The sequence below is a fragment of the Aulonocara stuartgranti genome (genome assembly GCF_965226115.1).
Source record: "Aulonocara stuartgranti genome assembly, chromosome: 9".
NCBI lineage: Eukaryota > Metazoa > Chordata > Actinopteri > Cichliformes > Cichlidae > Aulonocara > Aulonocara stuartgranti.
The window spans coordinates 20,064,230-20,087,984 of record NC_138960.1 but is presented as its reverse complement, the minus strand read 5'-3'; the positions used below and the strand labels follow the sequence as shown (position 1 = coordinate 20,087,984).

The following is a 23,755-nucleotide window of genomic DNA, read 5'->3' as shown; positions in this document are numbered from 1 at the left end:
GAATATTTTAACTCTGTCTCCAGATTTGACTGAAATTACAACATGCCAAGGATCAGCAATATGAAACTACAAATTAATGCACAAAATATGTTGCTTTGCAACAGGAGTTACATTCTACTTGGTTTTAACTGTGTTCAGAGTTGTATTGATCATAAGCTTCTACATGTGAGATATAGATCATACATCTGTAGACAATTTGGCACCAATGTAGCTGTGTGCAAACGTAGCGTTGAAAATAACCACGACAGCTCATTTTGTTTATGAGAACCATGTCTAAACTTTTATGTAGAGACTGTTTCTAATAACACTGGCAAACTGTGCATACATATTCTTTTTGTACATAGAAAAAACACTACATTTACTGGCTGTAAACCATTCTTTATTTCATTGTTTGTATATAAAATCTATTTTAAAAGTAGTAATTAGACTTGATTATGAAGACAACATCCAACTTGTGAAGAAAGAAACAATGAAGTATTTAAAGACAAGTATGTTAGATTCTGTTTTGGAATCACAAACAACAACAAAAAAAACATAATGAAAAAAAAGAAATGAGAGACTAGTTCAGAGCCTATTAAATCAGGCTGAAGAACAGGCTTTTTATATCACCAGCAATTGCCAAAAACTATATATGAATAAATAGTTGTACTATAAAGTTATAAAGTCAATAGTCAAGTGTTGCATAGGTCTGATTGTGTAAACAGGAAGTATATAATGACAATAAGCAATGCACACTCTGTTTTGGTTTATGCAAAATTGTGTCACTTCTTATTTTTCTTTTTTACTTAACTAACATGATCTGAAGTAAGCATGGGGTATGCACATCCTTGCCATAATTTCTTACGAATGGGGAACAGGCATTTGCAAGGTTTTTATGCATGCATATTGTTTATACAGCTTTATGTATTACTGGCGGTGAAATATTGGATCAGTCTGTTTGTGTGTAGCCCTCAAGTCCAGCTCAGAATTTTAATGACTGCTCGGAAAAGTGGTTTCAGATAAAAGAAAGTTTAGGTGACACTGCTGCAGGCATCCACTCACATAATGAAAAAAATAACACATGCATACCGGTTAAAGTGACAAAAGACCTCATTTTTACAGCAAAGGACACATGCAGGATATACAGCAAAGTATGAGCTACGGCGGGCTATAAATATCACTTGACACACTGTTCTGAAGCTATGGTCCCAGACTCATGGTTTTTCTGCTCCAACTCTGTCCATCTACAGTAGAAGGAAAAGCCCTCTGACTTCACTCCAACACTGTGTTCATTTAAAATTCATATTGACTATAGCCCTGGGTCATTAATCATGAATATTTTTTATTAATTTATCACAAACTGACATGTACTATTTTGACATTATGACTGCCTGCTTAAAATGTAAAGCTTAATAACACTCAGTTACATTTGCATAGTCAACTTAGTTCCTTTTAGAAGTGCAAGAATATCATAATTAATTGAAGCAGTTACTGTACGCCTTTCATTAGAATTTGACTTTCAAGTTAAAAAAGGGAGAAAAAAGTTCAATCAAAGACGGTACGTGGCAATTATAGAAATATCAAGCTTCTATGATCATATAAGATGTGAACTAAAATGCAAAGCAGGGAACACCAGTCTATCCTAAAAAATTAAATACATTTTATATAAATCTATGATATGTAAGTAGACTTTTTATAACACAGACAAATTCCAAGTGTGTTATAGTTCAAATTTATTCTTCTCTTCACTGTCAAGATAGCTGAAGTGTATTTTTTGCTTTTTTACCTACTATTTATATTCGAATCTACAGTATTATGGTTTTAGTCTGTTGTTAAGTAGTTGTTAGGCAATGTGGTGATAGTATATAATACTATATCACACATAATTTAAGTTTTGCGGACATAAGTGAGATATTTTCGTTGTGAAATTGAAACGATATGGTGCTTTTTTGAGGTGTTGTGGGTGCGTAAACCCTACAAATGGATCATTTTAACTTGTTGGCAAGTGGTCGCTAGGTAAGTCAGACTATATCATACATAATTCAAGTTTCGTGGAAATCAATTATGAACTTAATTTCACACCATAATTTTATAAGATGTTGCAAGCACATAATAAATGCTACGAATGGGTCATTTTAGCTTGTTCATTTGCGGTTGCTAGGCATTGTGATAAAGCCATAATATATCATGCATAACCAAAGTAATGCTAGGCAGTGTGTTACCGTGAATTGGCTAAACCTACATGTGTTCCTCTGAAGATTTTTTTTTCTTTTATCCATGGTAAAATTTTGTTAAAAAAAGAAAGTGTAGACAAAAGGGGTGCAGCGTTCAAACAAAGACTCGAGCACTCTAGCTTAACTCTACCGCCTTACTTTCAGCTATAATGTGTCAGCTGTGTAAGGTGAAACCTCCTACACATATTCTTTGTGATTATTTAACTAACAAAAACAGTCTGTCTACTCTAAAAAAGTTAAAATGTTCTGCAACTTTAGAAAGTGTTCCCCTCCGCCAACAAAGATGCCAGGCCCTTCCAAAGTGGCTGCTTTCCATCTGTCTTGCAGCCGCTCTCCATTGGCTGTCATGTGAAAAAGGCCCTAGGAATTTGCTAAAACAAATTAAAGCTGTATTTTCCGAAAGCAGAAACAACAGATCTGCCCCTTGTATACAGATAACATTAAAGCTGCCATAATAATGTGGGTTTTGTAATCCATTTCATAAATCTGGAAGCTTGTCTTCAACATAATGTGTTCTAATGCCAGAAGGTTTGCAGACATTTAAATCATCACAGTTGGTTTTGGGGTAGTTCAGATCGCACATATGAGGTCGCATGGAGTCGGCAGAGTCACATTAATTAAATTGTCGAGTGGAGATTGCCTGGGAAGGGGGACCGCACTCCACAAGATGATAATCAAGGTTCCTCCTCTGCGTGACGATAATTCTTCCATCTAATATATTTACAGCCCAAACCCTATAGAAGCTCGGCTTGTGCATGGCAGTTTTGGCTGTCAGTCAGCCATCATTCAACCACCTTTGAGTCCAGAAAGTTTTTCAAAAACTTCTCAATGGAGTGTCATAAAAGTTTTAGACTTCCATGATCCCCAGAGGACGAATCATGAAACCAGTGATCATGTTCAGGATTATTGAGTTTCCCTCCAAAGAACTCAACTATGATGATTGCAGCATATGTATACATGTATGTCTCTTTCTTAACTCTTCCTAGACACATTCATCAATCTGGATTACACTTCCTATAAAAACAGCCTAGGGTACCTGGATTATTAGCATCTACATTCTCTAACTGCACCTTATAATTATAAGTATTATGCATTGTGTTAGAAAGGTTTTCATCTGCACACACTGCGACTATCAGCTGATTTTATTTTGCGAGCATGCCAACGCAAAGTTAGCCAAGAACCCAGACTGATGACACAGCCGAGCGTATGCAGACTCCGGCAAAGGAGCCAAAGCCTAAAGATCAACAAGTAACAAACTGACAAAGTTGTTTGCATTACGTGTACGGTACATGTCACTGGAATTAGTTATCATGGATATCTCTAAATAAATGTTCATCAAACACTTATACACGCCTGTATCCAAGGAATATGTATAGTAGCTTGCAAGAAAGAAGAACAGTAAATAAACATATGGTTTTATTCTTAATTTGTTTGGTATTTATGAACAACCATTTTTACCCGCTCACTACGTAAAGTAATATGATGAACAAACAAAGAATAGCATGATAAATTAACACACGTGTTTGTGTTTTCATAAAGGCCAAAGTGATGTTGTTATGCAATCAATATTGGTGACCTTTGCTAGTCTACAAGTCATGGAAACTTGAAACTTGATTGGAATGTGACAGAAGGTAAATAAGGGTGGTTTAATACCCTTCATAAAAGTTTTATCCTCTTATTTATCTTCGCCATTGTTGTGCTAATATTCAGTCATGCCTCCTATAGTATATGTGCATATTTGATGGAGTGCAGCCAATGAATATCCAGCTGGGCTGACATAACACACGGCTGTGAAAGATGAAGTGTAATAATGTCCCATTATTTGATAAGGTACAGTATTCAGATAAAATGAAGAAACACAATCAAAATAGAAATAGCTGTGAATTCATTTCTATTCATTTACTTCCCCCTTGTTTTTTTTATTTCGACAGAATTTTCATGCCATTCATTTTTTTTACATTTGGAGAAACATAATTGCTTATGTTTGTTTGCTCATTTTGCTTTTTGTGTTTTTTACATGCACTCAGGCTCTTCACAGCAAACAGGCTTCAGTGGTTTTTAACACACGATTTTTTGATTAAAAACCAATTCAGTGAAGAGTACTCATTGCTCTGAGCACTCCGAGGTGACCGCCTGATGACAGTAACATCAATAATCTCTTCTCAGAGGCTAGTCACCCCCAATACGCGGATGACGATGACCGACAAGGACAATGAACAATCAAAATATTGGAGATGTGGATCAGGAGGACATTAACTAACTTATTATTAGCCATAAATCACACAGTTTCCAGAAGCATAGACTATTACTTAGTCATGTAAGCCTCTAGCTGATAAACTGTGTCTTCAGGGCATCCTGGCCTGTATGGCCTATAAACTCTGTAATTACCTGTCTTTTGCTTTCAGCTCATTTGTGGATTTTAGCGCTCAGCTGTCTTCTAGCTAGCAAAAGCTTATGGTGCATACTATGAGAGCTATGAGAGCAATAATGCTAGCTGTATTTTCTTCATAGTTCTGTGAAGGATATTTTAAACCATGTCTCTTAAATCATCTCATGTAGAGACTCATGCTCTATAAATAAATAACAAAATTTTAAATAAGTAATTATATTTTGGTATTCCTCTAAAATATAACATAATCCAACATATTATTATGAAATGTTAATTCATCAGGCGTCTTTTACCATGTTTGGACTTTACAGCAGCTGGGTTATTTCTAAGTGTTTTTAATTTACAGCGCACAAAGAAAATGTTTTATATTGTATGTCTTTGTGACAAAGGCATGACTTTTTTCTTAAGTGTTACTTGGATTTCATATTTCTTTTGAGCAATCAGTGCATAACTGGCAATGACAAAATCCCACATCCTTTAACTCAAACGTTTAAATGGATGATATAATAACAACATTGTATAATGGGTGATTTAATTTTAAGTACTACGTATTAAGTTGGCAATCACTGAGAAGCGAAGTTAGGCTGACAGTCATGTTCATTGCTTTCTTTATGGGAGTTATGTTTGAGGTTTTTGCAGAACTGCAGGGAAAAACATCAGCAAGATCACAGGTACACATCAAAAGAAAGAGCAGGAGAAACATTGATGCAATCTTTTTTTTAATTTCAAATTCTCTGTATCAATGTTTAAGTAAAACTTGCCTGTGTGAGAAATGGGAAAAATCATGGAGACAAAATGTACCAATAACTTGGTGCAAGCTGTCACACAGCCGGGCTCGTACACTGTGACAGAAAGATAAGACGCGAGGTGAAGGCCAATTAATAACCAATTTATTTAAACAAAGAAAAAAAGACAAATAAAACAAACAAAAAAGATCAATGAAATGTGAAAGATAGTAATAAATCAGTAATAAGGTTATGTATGTCTGAATGAGGAAGTAGTATGACGATAGATATGTTGAATGGCAAACTATGATGGTCTGAGGAAGCGTGTGGATTGAAAGCACCTTGGCCTGCCATGTCCTTAATGTCAAACTGTACTTTCCTTTTTGCTAAAGCATATAGTTAGGGCTGGACCAGGTGACCCTGAATCCTCCCTTAGTTATGCTGCAATAGATATAGGCTGCCGGGGGATTCCCATGATGCATTGAGTTTTTCCTTTCCAGTCACCTTTCTCACTCACTATGTATTAACAGACCTCTCTGCATTGAATCATATCTGTTATTAACCTCTGTCTCTCTTCCACAGCATGTCTTTATCCTGTCTTCCTTCTCTCACCCCAACCGGTCGCAGCAGATGGCCGCCCCTCCCTGAGCCTGGTTCTGCCGGAGGTTTCTTCCTGTTAAAAGGGAGTTTTTCCTTCCCACTGTTGCCAAAGTGCTTGCTCATAGGGGGTCATATGATTGTTGGGTTTTTTTCTCTGTATCTATGAAGCGCCTTGAGGCGACTTATGTTGTGATTTGGCGCTATATAAATAAAATTGAATTGAATTGAATTGAATTACTTGTGGCCTATTCCTGTGTCTTACTACAACACAGAAATATATCATGGATAAGGCAGACAGGCTCGCAGGCACTCACAAATCTGCAGTTTGTAACTAGAACGAAGCAAGTCCATATCAGTAATGCGTAGGAATGGGGAGGGGTTTAAAGTTTGGTTGAGCAGGACGTGAAGTGAAAGGGCAGGCCTCCTCAGTGGTGGGAATAAATACTGCCGTCACCAGTGGGAAATGCTCCATTTGTTTAATGTGCCATTTCCGAAGTGGTACCCTTGTAATCCTGCAGACATCACCGTGTATAGCACCCCTCTGGAATTTGATCAGAGCTAAAACTGTTTACCAATGTTTGGAGCCTGACATTTATTGAAAGTGGCCTTTAGTAAAAGTCATAGCTAAAGCGTGAAGAGGTTTTCTGATGAGCCTGTGAAGTTTCTCCATCGTCTGGGCCAATAAGACAGCTGGCTTGTTCATAGAGCAATATATCAGTCACATCAGCTAAGAAACACTCGCCCTCTGAGGACTGAACTTCCAAACACTTGTATAAGTATTTACTTAGACATGTGCAAATTAGCAGCACGGCAAATTTAGAATCAGCTGGGGAAGCTATTTAAGGCTTAAGACAATTTCAGAAAGTTGTCAATTACAAGTGCTTGTGGGAAATTTATGTCCATGACTATTTAGCTGATGGCCTAATGCAGAATTCATGCCACGTTGGATTTGTTGTAACCGAGTTTCCAGTTTCTATACAGCTTTCACCCAAACTTTCCAGTCACTACTTATAGGAAACTTATATTCCAACTTGTAACTAACTAATGCATAAAAATCTGAAACAAACAGATTAGCTAAAGCCTGTAATTTAGAGCCATGAAACCAAAATAATGGATATTGTGTTATATAGTCAATGCACCATATTTTAATCCCCCCCACACACAATTCGTTAATATCTCTGTAGGCTGAACCTTGTAAGCTATTAAACCAGCTGAGACTAGGAGATTACAGGGATTACATAGATTTATTCAAATTATCTCATGTGGTCTGAATGAGTAAAATGGAGTTGAACCTGAAAACTACATTTGAAAGAAACGCTTCACAGTACAGACACCTTGGACATCCGTGCAGTAGATGTGCCTCCTCTTTGTGTAAATGTTGTACTATCAGTTCTTGTATTCCATCTATTGCCCACATGACATCTGGGAATCTGGTACTCAAGAACAAGTTAACTTTGATCTCAGCTGCCACTTTTGGGAAACCAATGTGTTGTTCCTGTCGCCGTGCCATTGCCTTAAGAGTCCCAGACAGCACAAGAATGAGCGTGACATCTTTGCTGTGTATGCCACCGTCTGCTGACAAGACCCTGAGGCCAAGAGATGAGGAGTCAGCAGAAGTTTGGGGAGAGAGCGCGGAAGTCATGACTCTTCATGGGCTGTGATTCGAAATCAAACCAGAAGTGCATGACCTGGCAAGAATTACCTATTTTTCATCTCATCAGTTTATTCAAAACAGGATGACTCTAACTTACCCATGCTAACAAGAATATACATCAAATGTAACCCTTCAATCTTCTTCAGCTGCTTGAGGCACTACACATTTTATCCTACCAACTTATGTCTTATGTGAATTTTTCTTTCAACTAAGCATTTCCTATTCAATTCGAACTGAATACGCCCTTAGGATAGAAGTTTCTGCTGATAAAACTTGGCTTTGTTAAATATTCGTTGCCAGTATTTGTGGGATAAAACCATAAAATTAAAGAAAAAAAAAATCCAATATCAACATCATGCTTCAAATCATGTATTGATTGGACTATAATAGGTATCACCAGGTATTATAATTCATTGATAGTGTATGTTTTCAAAATTAAAGACCTAAAATATACAGTACTTAACAAACAGGCCAGATTTCAGAGGCATTTTCTGTCAATAATATCCTAGAGCCAAAGCTCTTTAGACCGAAAAAGTCTTAAATCTACACAACCTTTTCTTCCATCCATTCTCTGCCGCTTATCAGGGTCACGGGGGGGTTATCCCGGCTGTCTTAGGGTGAGAGGCAGGGTACACCCTGGTCAGGTCACCAGCCTGTCACAGGGCTAACAGAGATACAGACAACCATTCTGAAGGGCAATTTAGAGTTTACAATTAACCAATCCCCACTAAAGCATGTCTTTGGACTGTGGAAGGCAGCTGGAGTACCAGGAGAAAACATGCAAACTCCACACAGAGGGTGGAATTCAACAGTGCAAAGCATTGTGCCACCGTGCCACCACTACTTCTCCTAATTTGGAAAACTCCAGTGCTAAAAGTAACTTCCTCCCGTTGAGATAAGTGCAATGAATTTGCAACAACAGCCCAAACATGATCCATTAAACAGCCACAAAAATGCACTCAATGCCACGCGAGTAACTGTAACAGGCTTTTCTTTAATAAATCCAATCAAATGTGTCAATTCATCCTCTCTGAGACATACAAAGGATTCTGGGTGAAAGAGCAACACATTTGTAACTCACTCGGGTGAGATATATTTACTTATGCTCATTTTTTTTCAGTACAGAGGTCAAACCATGTCTACCATCCATTATTAATCCTCAGTGCGAGCACTGTACAAAGAGTTTTCTCTGTTTAATTTTGGCTGACTTTGTCTTCTGGTCTGCTTCACTAATTGATTTCCCTGAATGCACAGACAACATACCTGAGGCTGGAAAGCAGCTGATTTTATGTATAGATGGGGAGCCCAACAAACAAAAAAGGAGATCAAAAAAGGACAGAGCAAGAGTCTTGGGGAAAGTCGAGATTTTGATTTTCCTTGTCGTAAATTAAATCCACTGGTGGACATGGTAGTTTGAAGATTCTGTCAGTATTAATATCTGTCAAGATTTTAGATAGAGAAGTTCGACCTCATAACAGTTTCAGACAAACTTCTAACCCAGTGTGCTAATTTGGAAGGTGAAGACAAAGAATTTAATTTACACCTAATAAAATCAGCCTATTTTGTCTCAGGTCAGAAAGTAAAATTAACAAGACTAGAAACACCAAATGATTTACTCAAACGCCACATGTATCATTTAAATGTGTATATTGAATAGGCTGAACGCCATGTTAATCATGTACTTTAAATAATGTACCTAAATTAATGGGATGCCATGTAAAGTAGATCTGATCATCTACAGCAAATAAACCAGACACAAATGATCCCACAGCGCATTTACGTAGCTGCATTACAGTCAGCGGCTAATTATCATGAAAGCCTACAGCTCGCAGTCAGCAATGACCGCACTATATCATATTTGTGTATGCTTGTTCCCGTCTCTTAAATAACTATGACACACGCACTATATCACATTGTGCTTTCATACCTACACATGCAACACTGATAAACGTGAGTGAAGTACGTTTTGGAATAGGGGCAGATTTTAGTTTAAGGACTACCCTTTTTCTTCTGCCAAAGCTCTTGCAATTAATACAGATTCATTTCCAAGACATGACTCTTATTTGTAATTCAGGTTAGTGTGAACTTGGGTAGCTCTGCACCTAATCAGCTAATATGCAAACACTTTGTTTTCATTTGAAAATGTCAAAGAAAAATGAAAATGTTTCTATATTTGTGAGGCTGAAAGAGCTTTTTTTGGTGTGTGTGATTAATAGATAATCAAACTAGATAATATTGTATTATTTCGCTTTCTTTCTAATCGCTGCAGCTCTAAGCTTTTGCACAGAAAATTGTACTGCTGCTGTCAACTGAAAAGTGAACCAATTTTCAGCTCAGGAACAGAGTCAAGTGTAATATATGTATGTTCTCAGTCTATTTCAAATCTATGACACATCTCTCTGCTTGAGTTTAAAGTCAAACTGTGCTCGTATACTGTATCACACAGAGTGCCAATTTTTCTTTCCTGTCAGATGGCCACAATGGAGTTGTACTTCTCACTCATCTAGGTATGTGCTACAGCTTGTCCTCTGCATGATTTAAACCTAAAGGAACAGATTTCTCACTCTGTATTATTAAACACTGCATGCCTCTTCAAAATTTAAATGACAGTTGAAAATGTTAGCAGCATTTTGTAATATTTTGTAATCAATTGCTTTAAAACTTGGCGTGATTAAGAACTCATTAAGAATCTGTTCTGCATGCTTCAGAAAGAAGCATCTAATTTACAACTAATCATGCAAGAAAATTGGATCTTCCTTGAAAGAAGAGCTCTTTGTTATCCATATATATTTGCATGTAAGTTGCAAGTAAACCACGTTTTTTTTTTTTTTTATTTGAGGCCTTTTGAGCATTTTTTTTTTCATCCATTCGCTTCCGCTTATCCTTTTTCAGGGTCGCGGGGGGGCGCTGGAGCCTATCCCAGCTGTCATAGGGCGAGAGGCGGGGTACACCCTGGACAGGTCGCCAGTCTGTCGCAGGGCCAACATACAGGGACAGACAACCATTCGCACTCTCATTCATTCGCACATTCACACCTAGTGACAATTTGGGTTATCCAATTAACCTATCCCCACAAGCTGCATGTCTTTGGACGGTGGGAGGAAGCCGGAGTACCCGGAGGGAACCCACGCAAACACGGGGAGAACATGCAAACTCCACACAGAAAGACCCCGGCCTGATGTTGGAATTGAACTCAGGACCTTCTTGCTGTGCGGCAACAGTGCTAACCACCGTGCCACCGTGCTGCCGCATTTTTTATTTTATTTTTTTTCCTTTCTGGAAAACCTGTATAGACCTGTGACATACCAGAAACACGTGGCAAAGTCAAATTTTAATGTAATGAAGCACAGAATCTAAACCAGTCTCCACTCCCTGGATATGACTTGGGAACAGGTAAGACGCTGGATGCTTCAGTTTTGATAATGACGTGCTTGATACGTGCAATACATAATCAGCTGCTGCCAGAGGAGAGAAGGTGTAGTCAGAAAGTAAGTCTGCCTCAATGAAATTTTTGTTGTTCTATTGGGACTAAGATTGCTTGTCTTAGCAACTCTAGATAGTTTTGCCAGAAAAATGTCACAAAATTTACGCTTAGTTGTATCAAAGAATTCACAATACTAGATATAATGCAATGTCTAATTGTGTTTGATACTGTTTTAAAAGATTGTAATTAATGCTATTTTTAAACACAGAAATTGGTAAGCTTTTTTTCCCAAAGCTCAGGAGTGGAAACTTTGCACAAGCAGGAGAATACACAGCAGTACAAAAGACTGCTAAATGCTAGAACGACATAAATGGGACAGGCACGATTCCAGTGCCTCAACCAGGTGGAGAGACCAGACACAATGCATTCACTATAATACATTCAAGGACTGTTACGTGAGCTTCTTTACCTTGACTCCTTCTCTTCTCTGCAGCGCCTATATGCAATAGTCAGGCATAAAGTCAATCATCTGCAACTGGCATTGAAGTACAGCATGTGCCCTGTGACCCCAGCTTTCCCCAGTTCTTTAGAGAAAGAATAAAAAAAAGCCTACCTGCTTTATAAAATGTAACGAAAGCCCAGTGCTGTGGAAAAAGAAAAGAAAACAAGAATAATGCCATCTCTTTTACACTACCGACTGTGCTGCTACGATCCAAAGGGATTATAAACAACTCAAACAAGCAGTACTACTTCAAACAATAAAATACCTTATTAAACCCCAACATGAGAGGGCCTTTGGGAAGGAAGACTTTTGATGTGTACACAATCCCTCCAGTAGTGAATATATTTAGTCTCGCACCAAGAAAAAAAAGGAGCAAATCACTCTCCTGACTCCATTCTTCATTCTGAGGGATATCAGGAGCCAAATTCAATAACAACCTTAGATCATAGCCCAATCCATCTCTGAATCACCCCATAGTCTTTGCATAGCCTTAGCCCCGCAGCATAATTTAACACTGTCAGACTATGAACTCATCTCCGCCATAGAAAATGAATGGGCTTGGTTCCAAGAACAGGATATCTTCACAGAAATCCCTCAAACTTCTCCGCAGCAGCTAAATTTAACAGAATTTCAGCTGTGTGTGTCAAAATGGAAGCAAAAAGGAACTGAAAGGGATGGAATTTGATCTGAAAAGAAGGGAAATAATGTGTCTAGCACCTTTACCTTTCATTGTCCATAGGCCACAGCAAATTGTCAGCATAAGGCTGATGTTCTTTTGAATGAAAGCCATTTAATACGCGTAGTTCTGATACAGTCATAAAAGCAGTTGACTTTTTTATGTAAAGGTACATTTTTTACCGTAGACTCACATTTATATAAAAAGAAGAAAAGGAAAAAGAAGAAAGAGATTGCTCACAAGAGACGTCATTTAAAAGCAAATTCACACACAGTGTCACGGCTGGCGGAGTGAGCCGTGTGGTGTGGAGGAAAGGGAGGACCCAAAATGCAGCAGTGACTGATGATACGAGTGATGTTTATTTACAAAGTGACAATGGCAGAAACAGGCAGTGAGGCATGACAAAACAACTGAAGAAACCTAAACTGGGAGAACTAAATGACAAACCTGAGACCATACAAAAGGGGTGCGGGGCAGAGAGACGCAGAGACAGGAACACCATAGAACGCAGACGAGCCGACAATGAACACAGACCGACACCCACTAAATATACACACACAAGGTAATCAGGTAATCACACACAGGAGGGAAGAACAGCTGAACCTAATACACATGAGGACCGGAGGACACAAGCTGAACACAATGACAACAGACACAGACCTTCAAAATAGAATAGGAAATCCAGAACATGAGCCTTCAAAGTAAAGCAGGAACACACAGACTGATTTACAACACAGCACGGGGACATGAACAGAGCACCAAGGACAGACACAGGTAGGGCTGAATACACACACCAAACTACAGGTTCAACCCTAAACCAATACAAAATCAGAATAAACACAAAGCACAAAAATGAACTTCAAGGAAACACAAAACGCTGGGCCAAAATGACCCAGGACCATGACACACAGTCAATGTCCTTGGTTTGTATCAGCATTTAAAAAACTTCCAAAAATGCAAAGAAAAAAACACTGCGACTAAACATTATCTGCACCAGCTAAGATCCACTTATCCCCATTGTCCCTGAAATTGAAAGAGAATTGATTCAGCCACCAGCACTTTTCAGTGCTGTTATTGTTGTTATGGTTTTATAAATTAGCCGTGGGTTGTGAAAGTGTGATCCTATCAAATTTCCAAAATAAGCCATGTGGAGTCAGTAATGACGAGTGTTCATTTTCTTCACTAAAGTATCCGAGTGCTAAATGCTACGCAGGTTTTTGTGTTTTATTTTCATCTTAGATAAGGAGAGTGCAAGGAACATGGTGATTACAATTAGACTTTAAATTAAATACCTTTGGGGGAAAAAAGGATACAGCTTATTGTCTTAGTGTATGTTGGGTATGTTTTTAGTAGGTTAAAGGTGGATTGCAATAAAATTCCTATTTATAATAAGGCGCCGCCGCCGGTATAGCTCACTTGGTTGTGTAGGTCAGCGGTCCCCAACCTTTTGGACCACGGACCGGTTTAATGCCAGACAATATTTTCCCGGACCGGGCTTTAAGGTGTCGTGGATAAATACAACAAAATAAAATGATACGACCAAGACAAAAACTGTGGTATTTTGTAAATATAATAATAAACCCAAATTCACTGTGTAATTGTGTAACTTTATTAGCAGCGTCCTCCTGAAAATGCGCCAACAACATTGAGAGTAACATCCTTCTCTCTGCCCCTTAATGCTCTCTGGTCGCTACGGTAACGTGCTAACATTTCTTTCAAAATAAGACACAACTACAACACGGGAAAAGACCCAGGAAAACCGAGTTAACGATAAAAACCCTGAAAACCATAAATTTCACACCCAAGCCTCAACTCTTGCGGCCTGGTACCAAATGACATGGACCAGTACCGGTCGGTGGCCTGGGGGTTGGGGACCGCTGGCGTAGGTGACCCATGCCACTGCGGAGGTCTACTGCAGAGGCCTGTGTTTGAGACTGTCCTGGGCTGTGTGCCAGTTACTCTTGCTTTCCTGTCAATAAAGGCTAAAAATTAAAAATAAATATTTAAAAAAAAAATTATTCTAAGTAAATCTATTATCAAATTATTTCTTTTTTTTTTCTTTTTTTTTTGCCTGTCCCATTTGGTTCTTTAGCCATCAGAATTGTTGTCTGAAGACCAACAAGGATACCCAATGGATTTACTTTACCAAATGGATCATCGTGGCATTGCCGTATTGGTCCATTTGATCGACCTTTGTTTTTATTATTTATTATATTTTATTTTCAGATGTTACAGACGGGACAGACATGAGTGAGGGATAGGAAAGGGAGAAAGAAAGAGGAAGGAAAAGAAAAACAGAAGGGGAGAGGGACAGTGAGAAAGGGGGGAGAAAAAAAATCTCCTGGATCACCTTAATGAAAGGCTCGTGTTATTTTTGACAATGCTTTTAAACTTGATAAACAAATTAGCTCTGTAGTTAAGGGATCTTTTTATCATTTGCGGATTTTAGCCAAAGTCAAGTCTTACCTTTGCAGGAACGATCTAGAAAGGGTGGTCCATGCTTTTATTACTTCACGGCTAGACTACTGCAATTCCCTCTATGCTGGCCTAGATCGTTCCTGTCTACATCGCCTTCAACTGGTGCAGAACGCTGCCGCTCGCCTGTTGACCGGTTCAAAAAAAAGAGACCACATCACTCCGGTTCTCTGCTCTCTCCACTGGCTCCCAGTTGCCTTTAGGATTGATTTTAAAATCTTATTGCTGGCTTTTAAGGTTTTAAATGGCACTGCACCTTCTTACCTGTCAGAACTCCTTAGTACTTATCGCCCCAGGAGATCTTTGAGGTCAGCCGACCTGATGCTTTTAGATGTTCCCAGGTATAAATTAAAGACAAAGGGAGAGAGGGCGTTTGCTGTGGCTGCACCCAGACTGTGGAACAGTTTACCTCTTCACGTCAGACTCTCCAAAAGCCTAGAAACTTTTAAAACCGCTCTTAAAACTCACCTCTTTTCATTGGCTTTTAGAAAGGTTTAATTTATTTGTTTTATATTTTTATTTTATTTTTATCAGCGAGGTGTTATTACGAAATTGTGTTCTATTGTATTTTTATCTGTATTTACTGTACAGCACTTTGGTCAGCCTTGGTTGTTTTTAAATGTGCTCTATAAATAAACTTGACTTGACTTGACTTGACTTGTTGAGAGAAGAAGAATAGAAAACAAGCAAAAAAAACCCAAAGCAACATACTAAACACAACACCATCGCATTAATCTAGCTAAGTGTAAACAGCAGTAAATACTAAATATTCAATGTTGTTGTGCAGCACGCAGGACAGACAGCACACAATGTGCAGTAGCAGCCAAGAAAGGTGTAATTTAAGTCTACGAGCAGTGAACACCCGTGTGCATACCTGTGTGGATCAGCGCGCTTGTATTCAAATGGTTTCCACATGTAATGGTCTGCAAGAGGATGTAGCGAGCCATAGCCCCGTCCCCCAGGGCATGAAGCAGGCATGGAGGAGATCCAGGCCCCAGACATCAAATTATTTCTAATTAGCTTTTTTTGTAAATATAATTGATGCTAAAATGCTGAACATTGATGGATTCTCATATCAGCAAAGCAGCAAAGTATTAGCATTGTACTCTAAGTACAGATCTCTAAATACAGACTCTTTATTCTCTTGGACTTGCACACAACTCTTTTTCATTCAACTGTGTCTATGCAAGGTGGGACAATTCAGAATACATGTGGAGGTGGCATGGTTTCCACTGTGATGGTATTTTACCCAGGTGTAAAGGCAATTATTGCAGTGTGACCACATTCTTAAACCAACTAAAGTTGAAACTAGTTGAAAGGTCACATAATTCCAGCTCTTGTTGCTTTCTGCTTCCTTCCTATTAGTCACCGCAAGTCTTTCCTTACAAAAAATGAATTCAAAATAAATTATAGCAGCAAGTGGCACTGCTGCTAACTCTGCCTCATTTCGCAAGTGATCTTTGATTACAATGCAGACAGATCAAGATAATGAGAAAGCATTTTCCTGCCAGGTGTCAATGCACAAGCGTGCGGATGTCATTAATCCACCACATGTTAACACCAGGTGTAAATTGGGCCTTAGTCTTCGTATATGATTCCTCAACAACACCATGCAATCTGTACAGATGAAAAACGACCTGTTTTTTCAGCTCTCAGTTAAACATGAATGATAGTGCAACCCTATTATTAGGCGAAATAAAAGCTGAATTTAAAAGGTGAAATTTGACATTCTGTGATGCAATTAGTGACAATGTGCAATTAAAAAAGAACGACTAATGACTTCAACACGGTGATTCAACCACAAAAACAAAGATGCAATTCATAATTAATGGATTTCTCTCCATTGCAACAAAATTCAGCATTTCTTTCTTATCTGTAGGCAAACAAAGTACGCATTCTATTTCTGGTCTCCCGCTACCAAGTGCATATTTTACACAGTGTACTGACAGTATCTTGGGCCGCAACCAACACGGTCTGCAAATGATGAAATACGCCTTTTAGAGCAAAGGTATACAGGCTCCATTGTGAATCATGGACATTAGTCTGATGACTGGCTCATACAATACCCTAATTTCCTCATGTTACTATGCACAAATTCTTCTATATAAAGCTAAAGGGCTGTTGGACATCAAATTGCTACACAAGTCACATACCATCAGCTGAACATAAAGAATGCACGAAAGAAGATTTGGCTACATTTTTTTTAGAAAAACCTGCAGTGTGGCATGACTTGTTATGAGGTGTTTGAAGCTGCTACCTGATTTTGTTAAGTATGCCCTGTGCCATATGTATATAAATGAACAGCACTGATATGGAAATAGGCATGCTAACACTTGTCGTTTACTTTTAACACAGTTCAAAGTAAGGTTTGTGAGCATTTGTCATGCTTTCAGAAAGGACGCCAAGAAAGGAAGACATAGAAACGCTATACCAAGAGCTTTTCCAGTACATGTAGGTCATTTCTCCTCCCAGTGGAAATATAGCCTGTTTTAGGATTAAGGGCTATGATTCATTATGACTGAATTTAATTACAGCGAGAGGTGGCCAATGCATCCCCGGTTTTAGCATATTAGGGTCCCTTCATCTATTGGATGGGAAATGTCTAGTGGAGGGTGTGGGGGCAGGGTAGGGAAAAAACTGAGTGTGTGGAGAGAATGGGAGGAGATGGAGGACTTCAAGTTACTCTGGCATAGCTGCAGTTTCAACACACATACTTGGACACACACAGAGACACAAAGGGAGATAAAAAAAAAGCAGATTACTGAGAGTAATCAGGTTAAGGTGAGAAAGTAATGTAAGTTGTTTATTTTTATCCCTTCAGCCATTTACGAAGAGAAAGAAGCCTGATGTAAGAAGACTTTCAGTATTAATCACAGTTTTGTGATACTCAAATTTTAATTGGCTCTCATAATCTGCTACTGTACATAGCAATGCTTAATGTGGTTGGTGTGATTTGTAAAAGTAAAATTTTTACATTAGCTCTAGTGTTAACCGTATAGTCTAAAATATGGATTTAGCTAATGTGACATTAACCCCTGGGTCATAAAGTCTCAATTTTAGTATTTTTGGGGGGCAATTATCAATATGTTTAGAGGAGAGGAAAAGTAAGCTAGGTTGTCACGTACAAAGTATGATTAATTCACAGTTGTTGAAGTTGTATAGTGAGAAATGACAGATTTCTCATTATACAGTAATGCAAATGTATATTGACAGGTTTGAGTTTATTCTTCAACAGTCGATGTTCCCAGAGCAATGTATAAAATCTGCCCATCTCATTGGTGGCTTGGATGAAGAAGTACGATATAATTCAGTGCACCAAAGCTAGAGTTGCACCTTTAGAAACACGTTAGCTGCAACAGCTGTAACAGGGGTTAATCTGCATAAACAAACAAGTTGCCTAAATATTTATTCGTCATGGCACATTCTATTATAGTTTATTAATAACGTGGTAATAGTGGGGTAACTAGGTGGAAACAATAAAGTAATAAGCAATATTAATAATAGTTTTAGCAGAGTAATTTAGCAAACAGATTTAGCTACCTGTTAATTAGTGTAAAGTATTATGTAAATACAATACTTTCAAGTGCAAAAAATGTACTGCAACCTATAATTCTTTGTTAAATAAATTCATAGAAAATCCAAAAAGGAAGGTATATGACAAAAACGCAATAAAAGCTTTAATTACTGGAGACGAATCCTAGTAGCCAGCTTACAATGTAGCCACCTGTCTAACAGCCACATCAAAGCAAACTCTAGGCTAAAATAATGCCAATGATAAACATTGAGCAACATGCTGTAAAGAAAGATGTTTCACAAGTAAGACAGATGCTTGGACGAGACTGCCAGAATCATTTTACAACTGACATTTGGAGCTTAAACATGTTGTTAACAGCTGAGTTGTTTTACAGTGGAGGGAGAACTCTCTCAATACAAACTCTTTATTCTACTCTGTCTGGTAGTGTCATTGTTCTATCAGGCTATCATTATCAGTAGGAGACAACAATGATTTCAGCCAAGACTTTCTGTTGAGCTAAGCTAATACTGAACTTTATGTACCCCCCGAGGTACAAGTACCCCTTGTAGTACTCCTTAGGTGGTACTTTCAAACATGACCTGCTCCCCTCAGGCAGGAGGCTCCGGTCCATTCGCACCAGAACCTCTCGCCATAAGAACAGTTTCTTCCCCTCTGCTGTTGGACACATGAACAATAACCATATGACTGTCCCCGCCACTAACACATGACCCTACGCTGTGTCACTGCACCATTCCATGTTTGGCACTGATCACCACCTGCACTCATGTATATATCTTTCCACGTAGCACTCTATTCTTATTCTCATGTATATATCTCATGTATATCTCATGCACATATCTTTCTACGTAGCACTTTTAATTCTTATTCCTACTTTTATTTTTTTCATGTCTATTTAAGTGCTATTTATGACACTATGTTTGCACTGAAGCACCGCAGCAATTTCCTAATGTTGTAAACCTGCTCAACATTTGGCAATAAACCCCTTTCTGATTCTGATTCTGATTCTGATTCTGATTAACCCGAAATAAGAAACCTGTTTTTTTGACTCAGATATGTTGTTTCTGAAATTAGACTTCTTCTGGAAGTGGGGAACAATCAGATTAGCATAGAGCTTTTGTGTTTTTATTTTTTTCAATCAAATTGAATGGAGTTTTGATAGACTTAACCCCCCCCCCCTCCCCCCCAAGCAACACTGGCTAATACATAATGAACTCATCTCAAAATACACTTGACACAATGAACAATTCTCTGAAGGTATCTGGAGTACAGAAGATATGATAAAGATGGGAAAACTCAATATCGATGTACAATCTCAGTTTAAGGAAACATTTGTAAGACCTCATGGATTCTGCCTAGTAGCCCTTCAGACTAACTCCAGATACAAAGGAGAAAAAAATGCTTTTATTTTACACAGTATCAAAAGCTACGGATCAGTCAATAAAAAATAAATAAAAATGATGCACAGTTTCATTACATTATGAGGAGAATAGTCAAGTAGGCTCTGTGCATAGCTGACTAACATGTCCACCTACTGACTGCCTCACTTTCCAACTGAATAAAGACAGTATATCTATATATTTCAGGGCGGGTGAATTATCTTCCCATGCATACTTAAGACTCCTCAAGCTCTTTTATAAGGAAGAAGACACCATAAGTTAACCAACTTTTTTGTAATACATGAACTGCCTGTATGAAGGTTATGCTTGCGTTAGTCACTGAAGTAGAGAAGAATTCTTGATAACCCTATTCTACCAATTGCAAAAGTCTCCAGGCCACTTGTTATCCACTTTGTAGAGGAAAAATAGCGAGAACTAAAAACTTAACTTTTGTAGTTATTCATAATACATCTATACTCTGAGCGCAGGCTGAGGACCTCTCTTGAATTATTCAAGATCAAACCTGTTGGGGATGTCGAAAATTCAATACATCAGCACTTCAGGAAACTTCAGCTAGACCGTATTCAGATAAAAAAAAATGCACATAAAAAGATACAGAAAGAAAATACACAACAACTTCCCTCCGCCTACAATATCCCCTAATATTTAACTGGGTTAAAACATAACCAGCAGTGACAAAGTCAGTTTTTCTTACACAACGTATCCTAATGTGGAAATCACATACGTCTTTTTTTACCCACCATCAAACTGAAAAATACTGCTGAAGGATGAGACGAGAGGAGAATGAGTAAATCAAGGCTTTAAATGCAACACCTAAAAGGCAAACATCTAATACAAACAGCTTGTGTAAATGTTCAAGTAAACTCTGAATAAAGCCAACAACATTTTAACATCTTGATTTTCTTTCTCTCTCCCTTTTTTTTATAAATATGAATAAAATATACCATGTTTTAAATCCTGTGGTTCATTTGATGCACTGTATGTGAAAAGCACCAGTTTCAAAAGCTGAAGTCAAATGGACAGATTGCAACAGCTTTCACAGTCTCAGCAGGAACAAAAACATTTGCATCTTGTTAAACTCTAATCCCGACTTCAGAAAATGTTATCAAACCAGTCTCCATGCCCAGCAATTTCTGGAGTTCTCCCTCTGAAAAATAAGCATGTTCAAAACATAAATTAACAGCCAAGATGCACAAAGAGGAAAAAACTCACTATTGATCATTCAGGGCTTCACATTTAAATATCCTCAGATCCAAATTGTGTGCTTCAAAACAAATCGTAACATTTGTCCTGCAGGTTAGAACTAAAATATATTCTAATAGTCTAAGTGAACTGTAGAGGTGGCCACACCGCAAAACTCTGACCGCACCAAACAACAAGCTGTGAAGCCCATCATAGGCTGCACAAATATTCATAGAACCCTTTCACTGTGGTTTTCCCTCAGAGACAGCGCACCCACCTGTTTAAACTCAATTATCCTGTAAGCTTTATAAACAGCTCGATAAAAAACAACTTTAACAACCTCCAAAAGAATCCTCATGGTGTACTTCGCAATGTACATGGTGCAAATTGCTGTCATACCTCCATAAGCAATTATCAAAATCAGAATCAGAATAATTTATTAATCCCAGAGGAAATTATGCTAATAGTATATGTCAATATGTTAATAAGAGTAGGTACCTAAAAAATGATAGATTGGCAGGATCTACCTTATAGCAAAATAATAAATACATAGATAAATAAATAAATAAATAAATAAAAAGAGCAAGACATCACTTTTAAGGCTACTGCAGTGTACTGTAAGTAATGGTATGGGGCTGGCCACCTTTTTAAAAATGCCCTGGCTCTTCCATTATGTTATGCATTAAAACCGCCTTTGTGCAGAGATTGTCTATATTTGCATGAAGTCAAATATCAAAGATCAAATTTAAATGAAGCCTAATCTGTTGTGTGATTACAGTTAATCAATTTTATTGCTTTAAACAGTTTAATTCATTTAGTATAGTTTGTTGGACACCACAGAATTAACAATTCTCTAAATTGCACCTGATTGGAGGTGTAACCAGCTAAAGTAAGTCAAATAAACCTGTCCACAAGTGTGTGTGCAAACTTAATGACATCTTACTTAATTTCCCTAATTTTAAAGCTTGATCTGACTTGTTTTCAGGTCAGAATCGACAAAAGTTAAATAAATAAATGAACTAGACTACCTCTCATAGTGTAGTGCAGAACCTACTTGTACTACTTCAGCTTGTTGAAACAAGATCCTAATCCTTCCCACCCCTCCTCCCAAACAAAAATGGATGCAAAGACATGCAAAGTGGCGTAACTTCAGCTTTACAGAAACTCATTTCTACAGCATTATTGTATTACTCCAAAACCGACACGTCATTGCCTGTCTCTGATTTGGAACCTTTGTGGTTATTCGTGGCAAATGAATAGTATGCTATTTTGGTGAATGCACTTTTTCACCAGAATAGGCCTTGGCCAGGCATGGTAACTTCCTAGAGCCTCCCTTGGTCGCCAAGCAACTGCTAACAGCCAAGAAATACCCTGGCACATCACCCTCTGTCTAACCGTCGTTTATACAGTTCAGTTTTTACACAAATTAAACAAACTAGATATAAGCTGTTAATTAGTGAGCCTTAGGGGTGTTGGTAAATTGAATTTGTTACCTGGCTACCAAGCTAGCTGTTACACTCTGTTCCCAGTGTTTATGCTAAGCAAAGCAAACATGCTGGTGGCCACAGCTTCATATTTAAGTGAAACCAAAAAGTTCTCTCCAGAAAGCAAATAAGGGCATAAAACTGAACCCCTGTCCACATGTAATCATATGTTTGCAGACATCCAACCTGTTGCCATTCACAGCCAGCCTGTGTTTGGTTTAAGGGTCAATTACCTTGTTTGGCAAATTCTGTAACTATATGAAACTCTGCAACCTTGCTGCTAAAATTCATGTCTATTTAGGAGATCTTTGGTCAGACCCCAGCCACTAAAGTCAACTTAGCTTACTTTAAATTATTAGCTGTGTTCTTTGATGATTTGCATGTGCAGCTTGTCGTCTGTTTTGCCCTCAACCTCATATAAACGGCTTTGCCCTGACTTTGTCCCAACCTCCTTCTAGACTTTAAGTCAAACTTCACCAAATTTGCTTTAAAAATTGCCCTGCTGATATTCACTTCAGCCCTATATGTGTGAGAGAGTCCAAGAGTAAACAATGTCCCCATCCTGTCTTCCCCCCTACCCTGCTGATAACTACCCTACTGTCTGGTTTACACTGCTGTTTTTATCTTCTTTGATTCTCTGGCTTGAATAACGGCTTTCCCACTATCTCAGATGGCCCCAGGATGCCTCTCGAGCTCCCAACTATGTGAGCTCTTGTCCCTTGTGTGTATGATGTCCCCGTGTCAGCTTGAATCACCCTTCTCTCCGACTCAACAGGCTGCTCTCACCACTCCCCAACTGTGCGGTGTTTGTGGCACCAGCAAGTGTGAGTAGACGCTAGTGAGGCTGACCTTTGCAAGTTGCCTGTGCGCTATGATTCTAACCCATTTGACAGTGAACACTCCAAAGAATGCTAATGAAGTGGCTTGAGTAGTAACACATTATGTTCACTCTGGTGTAATTATCTGTGGGACTGTCCCTGCTGCCCACGATGCATATTGTTTGATTATTAAGCTGAATTACTGTCATTCCGAACACCGAGTTCTCGATGTCGGGTCACAAATAACTCATAATGCACGCACATGAAAAAATATCTAGTGGAAGTTGCAAAAATAAAAAGCACAACAAACGCTTGTTGCACAAAAAAACGGAAAATTCTGTTTCTTTTGTTGAATTTCCGGCACCTTTGTACATTTGATAGCTCAGCGCCAGAGATGTTTCCATCAAGAGACGGCTTCTAGTCTTTTGCTCTTCGTAAGGGTTCTTTTATTTGTGTTGAAAGAAATGCTTTTGAGTGTAGCCGAAGAGCCCCGGCTACTGCTGCCCAACTGCCGCTTGAATTATAAGGTGAAATTGGTCCATCCATTACTCGGATGGTTAGTTAGATGGCTAATTTTGAAGACATCTCTATAAATAAGTGCGGTTCAGCACAAGGGCTGCTTCTGTGCGCTTGTACCTCCTGTGATGTGAAGCAGCACTCTGCCTCAAAGGCTGCAAATTT

At 38.4% G+C, this 23,755-nt stretch overlaps 1 protein-coding gene and 1 long non-coding RNA gene across 4 annotated transcripts in view; one reads left to right on the top strand and one right to left on the bottom strand.

Annotated features, from left to right (window-relative positions):
* LOC309714923 overlaps positions 1-23,755 on the top strand; it is a 170,569-nt gene that overhangs the window by 112,645 nt on the left and 34,169 nt on the right. The window lies entirely within an intron of this gene.
* Positions 1-23,755, bottom strand: part of LOC309714919 (cadherin-7-like) — a 114,629-nt gene that overhangs the window by 80,696 nt on the left and 10,178 nt on the right. The window contains exon 2 of one of the 3 annotated variants that reach the window (XM_082547645.1): positions 11,619-11,649. The exons of the other annotated variants lie outside the window; for them this stretch is intronic. Within the exon in view, the coding sequence (XP_082403771.1) occupies positions 11,619-11,649 (31 nt within the window). The remainder of the gene's footprint in view (positions 1-11,618; positions 11,650-23,755) is intronic. 3 annotated transcript variants of the gene reach the window in all.